General features: G+C 41.1%; 1 protein-coding gene and 1 pseudogene across 2 annotated transcripts; both read right to left on the bottom strand.

The window, feature by feature from the left end:
- Nucleotides 1-1,173: 1,173 nt before the first annotated feature.
- On the bottom strand, nt 1,174-2,571 carry LOC308414831 (stabilizer of axonemal microtubules 1; the record flags this gene model as incomplete). The annotated part of the gene is made up of 1 exon (XM_080910047.1): nt 1,174-2,571. The coding sequence occupies one exon, from the start codon at nt 2,569-2,571 to the stop codon at nt 1,174-1,176; it is 1,398 nt and encodes a 465-aa protein (XP_080766173.1).
- A 2,621-nt stretch (nt 2,572-5,192) lies between these two features.
- Nucleotides 5,193-5,640, bottom strand: LOC308414344 (ubiquitin-conjugating enzyme E2 L3-like; annotated as a pseudogene). The gene has a single exon. The product of its transcript is annotated as a ubiquitin-conjugating enzyme E2 L3-like (transcript).
- Between the last annotated feature and the right edge of the window lie 7,460 nt (nt 5,641-13,100).

Here is a 13,100-nt window from a genome sequence, read left to right as displayed (position 1 = left end):
AGGAAATGGCCCCCAAAAGGCACAAGAAACAGATATAGATGTAGAAACCCATTTGTTTACACACTCAGGAATGCCATAAAAATGCCTATAGGGTAAAGAGAGAGAAACAGAGACAGAGAAAAAATATATGAATTAAATTTAAAATTTTTGCCATATACAACTTAGTAATCTTTTTCACTTCACATTATATCTATATATATTTATCTATTTTTACTAAATTACTTAAACCAAATCTAGTGAGCTAATGGGCTTAGGGTTACTTTTGTGCATATTTTATGGTGTTTTTTTTTTTCAGTACAAGTATACGAATACATTTTCCTGTATTACAAACCAATGTAGTGTGAAGTTTGCTTAGAAACTAAGGTGAGCGTATTTCTTACAGTAAAACAGTTTTTGATACTCAGATAAATTTACATTGAATAATTTCAATATATAAGTGACAGAAATCTGTTTAACAAAAAAAATGAATTAAAAGTGTTAGGGGTATAGCTAAGTGGTCAAGTACTGGCTTAGCATGTATAAGGGTTATGTTTGTTTGTTTTTTAATCTACAACACTACAAAAATTTTGTGTTTGGTTTTTCAAGACAGGATTTCTCTGTGTAGCCATGACTGTCCCGGAACTTACTCTGTAGACCAGGCTGGCCTTGAACTCAAAGATCTACCTGCCTCTCTCTGCCTCCCAAGTGCTGGGATTAAAGGCATGTACCACCACTGCTCATCTAACTACAAAACTTCTTAAAGAAAAATTAAAAAACAAAAATGATCACACCATTTTACATTTTCCCCAATATAAATTTTATTATTGACACTTGAAGCCTAGCAAATGATGACGTTAATAAAATGCACCTAGATCAGAGAAATATTTTTCTTGAGACCAGCTTTGATTTCATGAGCACAAAGCAGGAATGTTGATGGGTTGGGGAGGTACAGTCGAGGAAGGGTTAAAAGGAGTTGGTCTGCTGGTGGTTCCATGTCATTTTCTTTAGGTGACTCTTATTCCATTCAAATATCCTGAAACTGATGATGAAATCTGTTGTTTGGTTTATGTTGTTTTCATTTCGGGGAATTTGTTTTGTCCAATTAATAATCCGTAATTGTTTGCTTTCAGCGTGCTGTGCAATTCCAATTTCTAAACAACTATTTTTCAATGACAGGCTGGGACGGCCAATTCTTTATGCATCACCAAAGCCAAGATGGTTGCTCTCATGAGTAGCGGTTCGGGAAACCGGCCTGTACATCTTATGCCCTACAGCATCCACCTCTTCAAAGATGTAGCCAGGGGGTTCAGAGTATGAAGCTGGGCACCTTTGAATTTCCTTAGCAGTAAAACTCGTAGAGTAGGTGGTCTGACCTTCTAAAGGGATGTTTACACGAGGGCCAGACCAGGTTGGCTTGCAGCTTTTGGTATTGACTGGTGCATGAGGCACATAGTGGGTACGATTGGTGGTCATGTAATCCATAGGTTCATCAGGGAATTTCAGCTGGTGAGCAGGTTTGACTGACTCTCGGCGGGTGTTGCCCCAATGTTTATAATCTTCTCTGTTGGTGGTGGAGCCTTCAAATCGTTCACTCTTCTTCAAATAGATGACTGGCCGGCAGGACTGAGCAGGAGCACCATTGGGGCACTTGTAGTCGGCTTGTGCAGTTGTCAGAAGGTCCATCTTCCCTTCAGGAGGGATGTAGGGAATGGGCTCTTTGGGGACAATCTTGGGTGTTGGCCAAGCTTGAAATTTTTCTCGGAATTCAGTGTTTGATGGAAAAGGTATATCTAACCCAGAGTGATTTGGTACAGGCTTCCAGCTTTTGGCAGGTTCCCCCATCAAACCCTTGTAGGAATCTTTGTGGGTGGTAAGGTCATCAAAAGGGATTTCACATGGTTTATACTTTTCTCCCTCGTACACACACCGCTTCTCCACAGGATGGGCCACATAGCTCGATCTGTAGCTTGTCATACTCTCCAGAGGGAGGTTGCAGAGCATGGGCCCAGGTGGAGGTTTGTAACTCACAGTATCCACAGGACTTTTTATGGGATAATCGTCCTGGTGTGTGGTTCTATGATCAAACCTACAGGACGCAGGACGGTATGATTGTGGTGGACGAATCAAAGATCTTCTTTGTTGGTTCCAGGGTAAATAATCAGCTCTGTACGTAGGCACACACTCCATTTTGTCATTGCATTGATGTCTGTTGTCTCGAGGTCTGATGGGATTCACTCGACTGGCAGGGCAGTAGTTGTAGTGTTGATTATACGTTGTGAGGAAATCCATCTCGTCTTGGATCGGAGTGGCCTTCTCGGAATGATAGCGTTTCACCGGTACTATGGTGTGAGCTCCAAAGTCTCTCTTTGTTGTGGACAGGCCTTCCATTGGTATAGTTACTTTCTGGTACTCTACCTTGGGTTTGAAGGATTCTTGGGGCATGTAAGAATGATAGGTAGGATACTTCTCGGTGTATTCGGAGAAAAAACATGGTTTCTCTGTCTTCTCATAAATCTTGGTAGGGACATGTGGGCAGTGATGCCTGCCGCACGAGCAAAGGTCACAGATGCACTTCCTATTCATGAGAGCCATTCTCCCTACATCACCTCAGATAATACTTCTGAGCGTGAACCTCCTCATGGACCACCCCCACACAGGACTGGTGGGCAGGCCACCAAGCCTCAAGAGGCTTGGCAAACTGCGGGTCTCTTCCAGAAAGAAAACTTAAGTGGCCTGCTTGGACAATTCGCTCGCCCCGTTTCCTTCCTGAAACTTGCCTTGCACCAGCAAGAATGACCCAACCCCACACCCTGGGCGCGGGCCCACCTCTGCTTCGCAGCAGCACCGGAGCAGAGCAGCGGAGGAACAGCGGAGCAGCAGCTGCGGAGTAGCACAGTCTCTTCCGTGGCCAGGACCAAGTATCTAGAGCAGCTGGCTGGCTCCCCTCAAACCTCCGGAAGCCACGGGGCCCAGACTGGGGACCCTCTGTGACGTCTCCAGGTCCTAAAAGGGTAGCAGTGCTGTCACAAGGACTTCTGTGAGGTCAGAAAATCTCCACTGTCAGGCCCATGATAGGGATTTTCCCATTAGGCCTTGGAAGAAAGATGGAAGAGTGGATGGATGAATTTGGAGAGCTCCTGAGTTCTCAAGTAAATGAATGCATGGTCCCATGTAAAAATTACACTGCTAGCACTTGGGTGGCACTTTCTCTCTCTAGGATGCATGGTCCACCATCTTATGAAAACTCACTCCTTGATTTCCATAACCTTGCTTTGAATACAGTTTCCAATTTCTTTGGTTTCAAGTGTCTGTTACAATTCCTTCTAAGCATTATTCCTAATTTCATCAATGAGCAAATTTTAGACTTCCCAGTCTGGAACTGATATGATTAAATGGAAATTGTGAGCCTCAACCATTCTTGCATGGATTTCCCCCAATTCTATACAAAGGTTGATATTGGTGACAAAGTCTCCTACATGCATTCTCTGTCAGCTTACCCACTGTCATACAGGAAGCCTATAGCTAGGGAGCCAACATAACTGGCACCTCCCAAATATTTGAGTAAGCACCACACCAGTCCAAACCCATCCAGGACTTGCAGTATAGACATATACTCTCCTTCCTACGGATTATAAAATTTACCGGAAGTTAAGAGTCAATTCACGTTAATACTTATTTATTCAGCAAAGTGTCCATTATAATAGGTGCTTAGCTGAGAACAGCACACAACAAAGGGACACAAGAAATTGGAGGTGGGGCACCATCTTTCTTTCTGGAGGACTAAAATTGTATGCAGTGACGTGTGTGTGTGTGTGTGTGTGTGTTGCACTTTGTCTGTCATCCTCTAAACATAGCTTAAGGGTTTAATGAGTTAAATGACAGCAGAATGGAGCTGGAGTGACAGTGCCTCAGAAGTTAAGAGCACTTGCTGCGTTTCTAAAGAACTGAATTCAATTCCCAGCACCAATGTCTGGTGACTCAAAACTGCCAGAATTCCAGCTCAAGGGAACCCGAAAACCCTCTCTGGCTTCCTTGGGCCCCTGTGAACATACACATATACTTAAGCTCAATCTATTTTGTAAAGGGCAGAATAAAGGCTGGTGTTATATAGTTCAGTCAGGAGAATGATTTACCAGCAAGCACGAAGCTCTCAGTTCAATTCCTACAACTATTTCCCCAACTGGCAGAATGGAACAGTCTTTAAAATTCATAAGTGGAATTAACATATTTAACCCATTGCTCATTTATTCAAAGCATTAGTCATAAGCTGAACTTAATCTTAGAAATAAAAAAGAAGATTGCTGTCTAAATGCTGTGGTTACAGTTACAACAAAAGGATATTGGAGCCGGGCAGTCGTGGCTTACACTCAATCCCAGCACTCAGGAGGTAGAGGCAGGGGGATCTCTGTGAGCTTGAGGCCAGCTTGAGCTACAAAGCAAGTTTCAGAACAGCCAAGGCTATACAGAGAACAAAAAAATAAAAAAAAAACAAACAAACAAGAAGGAGGAGGAGGAAGGAAAGACAGCCAATTCAATAAATATTGAAATAGAGGGGTCTGAGGTATATATAGCTCAGAGGAAAAGTGTGTGCTTAGCATGATTGAAACTCTGGGTTCAGTCCCCAGCAACACACATACACAGTATACCAGTTAATATAACTATGCATTCAATAAAAATCAATACTCATTCAAGGGGCTGGAGAGATAGCTTGGCAGCTGAGAACATTGGCTGCTCTTCCAAAGACCTGGGTTTAAGTTGAAGCACCCATATGATGATTGAAAACCGTCTTCAGGCTGGAGAGATGCTCAGTGGTTAAGAGCACTTACTACTCTTCCAGAGGTCCCGAGTTCAATTCCCAGCAACCACATGGTGGCTCTCAGCCATCTGTAATGGGATCTGATGCTCTCTTCTGGTGTGTCTGAAGACAGCTACAGTGTACTTATATATAATAAAAATAAATAAATCTTTAAAAAAAGGAAAAGAAAACCATTCTTTTTTTAGAACATCTGAAATTTTTAATCCTTCTTTACATGTCACCTAGACCACTTTTGATTAAGAAAACTGTAGAAAGTTAGTAACCGCCACAAGCGGATGCCAGTTGGTGGCAAGTGTCAATTTCCACAGAGTCCTGATTTTCGGGGTGTCTGAATGAACTGCTCAGGGTCTCTGCTCAAACTTGCTGGAATCACTTTTGGCAGATTTTAGGCCACAGGTCATTTTTCCCCATATTTCTTTGTAAACTCTACAGCATTCTTACAGAATTTTTTATGGTCCTTAGAGTATCTTCAGCTAGGTGAGCCCGGAGTGGGTGCTCAGGCTGGGGGTCGTTCACCAGTGCTATGAGGGACTGGATTACTTGGTCAGTCTTGGTGGCTAGCTTCCAGTTTCCAGCACTAATTACTGGCAGACAGATCTGCCCCTTCTCATCGATGTTAGGATGGTAGATCTTTGTTTTAAATGTGATCTTGGGTGGTTTGGGTACTCTGCTGGAAAGCTGATTTCAATTCTGAAGGCTCCCTTATTAGATGGAGGGTTGTCAGGAACAATAAGCCCTTGTCAAGTCAATAAATTAGCTTCATCAACCTGGATGTTACGGAAGTTTTTCATTCCACATTTGTGGATCTCTTCAAGCTCCTTCATCAGTCTCCTGCTGGCCGCCATCTTGGATCTGGTGCTGCTGCTTTCCCCAAGAAAACCATTCTTAACTCCAGTTCCAGGGAATCTGATATCTTCTTCTGACCCCCAAGAGTACCAGACACACATGTGATACACAGACATACATGGAGGCAAAACACCCATACAAATAAATAAATAAATAAATAAATAAATAAATAAATAATGAAAATAGTTTAACAAGATGGCTAGGTTTAGAGTGGTTAGGAAAACTCCATTCCACAACTAACAAACCCAGAAAATGTAAACATTTGTAAAGACACCAGTTTTTATTGACATGATTATAAAACCATAAGACCTCCTACTGCCTGGAGGACTCAGAAACAAGGTCTGGACAGTGCAGAGACCTTGGATAAACAAACACGATTCCTATAGTCCTTGACAGGTGTCCAGCATAATAATCATCATCAGAGAGGATTCATCCCACAATTGATGAGAGCCGGTGCAGAGAATCACAGGCAAACATTAGGCAGAGACCAGGGAATCCTATGGAAGAGGGGAAGGAAGGATTGTAGCAGCCAGAGAGGTCAAGAATGCCACAAGAAAAGAGCCCACAGAATCAACTAACCAGGGCTCATAGGGGCTCACAGAGACTGAACTAACAGTCAGGGAGCCTGGATGGGGCTGACCTAGCTCCTCTGCATATTTGCTATGGTTGCATAGCTTTGTGTTCTTGTGGGACCACTACAGTGAGACATGGGGTAGGGGGGATGCATCTGACTGTTCTGCCTGCTTTGGAGACCCTTATCATGACGAACTTTATTTGTTTATAAGTCAACAAATTTAGAAGCAGTTCTTTGAAAAATAGTCCAACCTAAATCACATATATAAACATGAGTTTTCCTTTTTCTTTTCAGTTTTCTAAGCCAGGGTCTTGTGTTGTCCAGGTTAGTCTTTAATTCACTAGGTAGCAGAGATGACCTTGAGCTGGGATGACGGGCTTGTGATGTTGTGCCTGCTTTGTGTGGTGCTGAGGATAGAAGCCAGGGTCCATGTGCATACCACCAAAAAAAGAAGAAAACAAAAAACATTCTACAGCCCGAGGTACTTCCCCAGCCCTAAAAGCATTACTAGTCTAGTTACATTTTTGATTTTTTTTTTTTTTTTTTTTTGGTGGTGGGGGAGTGGTGAGTGGCGGGAGTGGTGGTATTTTTTTACGTTCATGCACAGTTTTTTAAATTATAATTCATTGTGTTTTAGTGTGTACTTAAAGTTGTTTATCAGTTACCAAAAAAGACTATGGAATCTTTTAATTTTCCAAGAAGTCTGGTAGGAGAGACTAAAGGCTCATGCCACCACTGCTTGGCTTACTATAAATCTTATTTGGCTCTAATTTGCCTAACCTAAACATTACATTACACACACACACACACACACACACACACACACACACACACACACACACACATATACATATGCGCACGTGCAGCAATGAAATGTTCACTAAAACCATCATGTTTAATAAAGACTAAAATTAGGAATTCTTTGTAAAGTAAGTTGGATCAGTGTTTCCCACCCTGGACATGTCTTCCTAAATACAGAGACCATGTGGTATAACACTATTGTACTTAATACGTGACAAAACGTACTTCGAATATATGTTCCTCACAAATCCTAATTAAGGGATTACTTCAAATATACACTTCTCACACATATTTATAAAATCAGGGGAGTCACATTTAGCTCATTTCCTACACTTCATGTTGTGATTGAGTGTATCACTACTTTACATTATCTGTAGACATGATTGTCTTTAATTACCTATCAAGATGCAGCAAGTCTTAGGTTTGTATACTTCAGTGCTCTAAGGGTTAACTTGGAGCATGGCAGGTAGATACTTAGCATTGTTTTCCCAAGACAGAGTCTCACTATGTTGTTCTGGTTATCCTGGAATGCACTATATAGACCACACTGCCCATTGAACTCACACATCTACCTGCCTGTCCCCCACAACCTTCCAGTGCTAGGATTCAAGGAGTCTACCACTATGCCTTGCTCTACAATATATATATATATATATCCTTGGATTCTAACAAGCCCACACCACATTTTCGAAGCCCTTCACATGAGCCTTTCCAGGGTTTGTTTCATTATATTGTTTTTGAAATAGGATCTCACTATGCAGCTCTGGCTGGCCTGGAACTCACTCTGTAGACCAGGCTGGCCTTAAACTCACAGAGATCTGCCTGCTGCTGCCTCCCAAGTGCTGGGTAAAGGTGTGAATGTACTTCCATGCCTCATGTTCACTCCATGTAACTTTATTTACTGAACACAATTGAATGTTTCTCTTGGTGGTGGTTCAAACCTAATTTCCAGGAAAATCATTCATCCTAGGCACATTCATTTCATTTTCTTATGGAATGTGGAAGACTGAGTCACTATCTGTGTTAGATTATATTATTGCTCAAACCTTTGATGAGTCTCCCAGTAGAACATTTCTACAACTAGCCAGTACTCCAGGTGATACTTTACCATGTGATCTGTAGAGCCCCTTGGTTTAGGACATTATACTATTGTGTGACTTGCTTTTGGTGAGTGACAAAGTCACCTCTGAGTAGAGGCATTAAGATTCAGGGGTTTTATTTTGATCCCATTTCTTACAAATAGTATTCCTAGGGTTAGGGAAGTACTCAGATTTTAGAGTGTTTTTTTTTTTTTTTTTTTTTTTTTATGGTATGAACATGGGCCCTGACTTCCATCCTCAGCACCACACAAAGCAGGTACAACACAACAGTACAAGCCTGTCATCACTGCACTCAGAAGATGGTGGCAGGAGGATCAGAAGCATAAGGTCACCTCGTGGATTAAAGACTAACCTGGCCAACACAAGACCCAGGCGCAGAAAACTAAAAAGAAAAAGGGAAATTACTGTTTATATATGTGGTTTAGCAAGAAATATTTTTCAAAGAACTGCTTCTAAATTTGTTGACTTATAGCAAAGTAAAGTCTGTCAAGCAAAACAACGAACAGATGGATTTTTTTTGGCTGGTTTTGGTTTTTCAGGGTTTTGTTTTTGTTTGTTCATTTGTTTTTCGAGACAGGGTTTCTCTGTGCAACCCTGACTATCCTGGAACTCACTCTGTAGACCAGGCTGGCCTCAAATTCACAGAGATGCACCAGTCTCATGAGATGAGTCTCGGTATCTCAGTCAAGCCTTGAATTTGCTATGGAAACAAGGCTGACCATTAACTTCTAAACTTTCACCCACTAAAAGCTGGTATCATACGCCTGTGCAACCATGCCTGGCTCTGGAATTTTAGTTGTTGGTGTTATGCCTTTATTTCTGTGACAGAGCTACTGAATGCTTAGAAGGTAACTAACTGCATTAGAAAGGGAAAGACTATAAAACAATTGCAAATTAGTTTGATATTGCTTTGGACATATGTGACCTGACGCAAGCTTCTACATGGAGAAGAAAAACAAAGTGTTCTCTGTTTTCCAATTCTCCGTTCTTTCACATTGTTTTACCTGCCTAAAGTACAATGACTCCCCCAATGTGTTCTTAATCCATTACATAAATTTGCCTATGTACTAATATGCTTCTGTTCCTTATGTTCAACCCCCATTTCTCCATGGTTTTCTGTATATGAAGAACTCACCTAGGATCTGGGAATAAACTGGGGAGCCAAAGAGACAAATTCCAATTTAGTGAAAGAGACAAGGAATCATCAGTATAAATGATGAAAGCATTACATTTAAATGGTGAATAAGCTCTTTGAAACAAATGGGAATGTGTAGAAGGTGACATAGGACATGGCCAGGGAAGGTGAAAGGTGACAATCTTTGCATCAGGGCTTGTGAGAAATAAAGCAAGTCATTAGAGCTGTGGCTGGTGGGGGTGGGGTAAGAGCATTCCTAGCCAAAGCAACAGCTAGAGGTAGGAGTATGTCTGGCACAATCAAAGAAAAGCAAGGAAGCCAGTTTGACTGGTTCTAGTCCTCTGCAAGGTATATGGGGGTACTAGTGCTGATAGAATTAGCAAGGAGCTAAGAGAGGTCAGAGACAGGTTAGTGAAGCTTTGAAGGCCACTGTAAGAATTTTGACTTTCTCTTGGAGACAGGAGCCAACATGGAATTTGAGCAGAGGAACAACATGATCTCATTTTCGTATGTCCCACGATTGTTTTGGCTGTTGTTATATCCGGGCCCCAGACCTTAGCACAACTGAATCCATAATTGAAGTACCTTTCAGGTTGTAAAATAGCCTATATACAGCATCACCTGCCAAAACTGAAAAGAAAGACCTAGTCCATCAAAGTCTGGTAACGTTTCAGAACGTACTTTTTTTTTTTTTTTTTGCTTCTGTAGTTCCAGTTCTTGCTAACTCAAGTACATCAACTCGGGACATGCTTTTTGTGCTTCAAAGCTTTCCCTGAGAAAGGCTCGGGCTACAGCTGTGATCCTGAACATCCAGTATAGTCACCACCTTGCTAATGGCGATGGTCTATTGGCTTAAACCCATGTTCAAATAGTCTTCTTGAGTAGATACCACACAACAGTTGTGCTTAAGACATACTTAAGGGACAACAGAGTATGTATCTGACAATCTCTTAGCAGATCATTTGTATATGACTAGTCCTAGGTGACAACTGATCACCTATATGAAGATGGTGTTAGAACCAGGATGGTGGTGGGGAAGATAATATACAGTTAGAGTCTAGATATTTCTGGTGTTGGAAATCAAGGGCCTTGTATTAAACATGTACTGTATCAGTGAGCTTTACTATTCTTTACACATACACACATATGCATATATAAAGACAAACATATATGTATGTCTTTGTTTGAAACAGCATCTCATTGTAGCCTAGCATCGAACTCACTATGTAACCAAGAATGACCTCTTGCCCCTCCACCTCCAAAGTGCTGAGATTCTGGGCATGTACCACCACATCAAGCTCTTTTAAAACAAAACAAAACAAAAATCCAAATTTTGTTTCTATTATTTTAAATTATATGTAGTGGTGTGTGTGTGTGTGTGTGTGTGTGTGTATACACATGCGTGCACACGCATGTGAGCATGGGCCCATGAGTTAGGAGGCTAGAGGCATCTAATTCCCTGGAGCTAGACATATAGATCATTGTGATCCAACTAAATTGGGCCTTGTAGAAGAGCAGCAAGTGGTCTTTTGTTGTTGTTGCTGCTGCTGTTTTGTTTTGAGACAGGATCTCTGTGTAGCTTTGGCTGTCTTAGAACTCACGCTGTATACCAAGGGTGAAGATGGCCTTAAATTCATGCACCACTGCACCTGGCTTCAGGTAAGTCATCTCTTGGGCTTTGTGATATATAATTGGAGTATAACCAATAAGTAGAATTTACTTACTGATTAACAAACTGACATGAAAGAAAGCAAGGAGTCAAGCTAGAGAAATGGCTCAGCGGTTAAGAGTACTGACTGCTTTTCCAGAGGTCCTGAATTCAATTCCCAGCAACCACATGGTGGCTCACAACCATCTGTAATGGGATCTGATGCCCTCTTCTGGAGTGTCTCAAGACAACTACAGTGTTCTCAGAAACATAAAATAAATAAATAAATCTTTAGACAAAAAAGAAACCCGAATGAAAAGATGCTAAAGCTATGAAAAGACAACTGCCCACTGGCCTCATAAATACCAAGACAGAGTCCACTTAAACTGTGGGATCCTTTTATACATGGGTGATAGACATTCCAGCTTCCTTCCACTGAGCTATGCATGCATGAGTTGAGTTGAGCTGTCGGATAAGTTATGTGCAATGCAGATTAACTACGTGTCATATTGCACTCATATTGTGGCCAAGGAAGGAAAATTGAAACTTTTGTAGCTTCGAGTCTTCTAGCATTTAAGGGAGTGGTTCTCAATCTGTGAACCCATTGTAAAGCCCTTTCACAGGGATGGCCAAAGACCATCAGAAAGCACATTTATGATTCATAACAGTAACAAAATTATAGTTGTGAAGTAGCAACAAAAAATACTTTATGGTTGGGGGATCACCAGAAAGTGAGGAACTGTATTAAAGGGTGGTAGCATTAGGGATATTGCAAACCACTGCGTTAAGGAGAGGCACAGTAGGTGGAGTCGTCAGATGACTCAGGACCTCATAGGTACTCCTGGAAATTTCTTAATTTTTTTTCAATCTACAAGGGTAAATTTGGTGAATTATGATGCTATTTGGCATCTTTTATAAGCAGCTGCAACTATGTTTACATCATTTCAGAAGTGATTATATTCCAAAAAACTGGTTTCTAAATAAACAGTATTTTAATTGGTTTCTTGTTCTGTAATGTTTCTATGCATATTTTAGATTTTTACAAATATGTCATAAGTATGTAGGGCTAGGGATGTGGTTCAGTCAGTAGAGCATTTACCCAGAATGCACAAAACCCTGGGTTCAATCTCCAGTATCCCATAAAATAAAGCATGATGGTACAAGCCTAATACTGGGGAGTTGGAAACAGGAGGATTAGGAGTTCAAGGTCATTTTGGATTATGGCTACATAGTGAGTGGTAAGCTCAAACCCAGCCTGATCTATATAAGATGGTATCTAAAATAATGATGATGATGATGACGACGACAACAACTAATAACTACCTGGAACTGATTTTCACATTCATGTTTCATTTTCATTTTTTCCCCAAGATGGGGTTTCTCTATGTAACCCTGGCTGTCCTAGAACTTGCTCTGTAGAACTAGCTGGTCTCCAACTCAAGAGATCTGCCTGCCTCTGTTCCAAGTGCTAAGATGAAAGGTGTATGCCTAGCTCAGCTTATTTTGAATTTTAGAAAAAGCAAGAATATACATCCACACAAAAAGCGTCATATCAGAACTTTGAGGCCAGCCTCAGCTACCTCGTGTGTATGTGTTCACAACTTAATTTTTAAGTATATTTCTTTTAAAACCACCCTCTTTTCTAAATATCAGATGACCACATGATATAAAGGATCCAAGAAGGCTCCTGTATATCAGAAAACTTAGCTCTTGGCAAAGCAAACTGTGCAATCCTTGTAACAGAAAATTTGGGACAGTATGTAATAATATCGTTGGTACCATAACTTTAAAGATGAATAGGATTCCACAAGGTTGTCACTGGTTCACATATCTGATAATAGTACTCTTCTAAAACTAAGAAGTTACTTTTTACCATCTAGGTACTTACAATAACTACATCTGAAAGAGAGAAAAATGCTTTTGCAAAATATTTTGCATTTATTGGATGTTATAAACAACAACAAAGCAATCTGGCCTGAAAGAGGAAGACCCGGCTCCAGCAAAGGCAATGGAGTACAGCCAGCCACAAGCTTCCTGCCTGGCACTAAGAAATGGTATCAGGGAATGAAAGAAGCCTCTCATCACAGGAAATAGCCAGGGAAGAGACAGAGCCACAATTGTACTCAGTCCTTCATTTTAAAAAGCCATAGGAACAAAGGAGAAAACCCATGGAGAAAACCTTCCCAGATCCAGGTATTAAA

Source organism: Micromys minutus (assembly GCF_963924665.1).
Source record: "Micromys minutus genome assembly, chromosome: X".
NCBI classification, from domain to species: Eukaryota; Metazoa; Chordata; class Mammalia; order Rodentia; family Muridae; genus Micromys; species Micromys minutus.
Note: the sequence above shows the minus strand (reverse complement) of the source record. Positions and strands in the feature narration are given on the sequence as shown.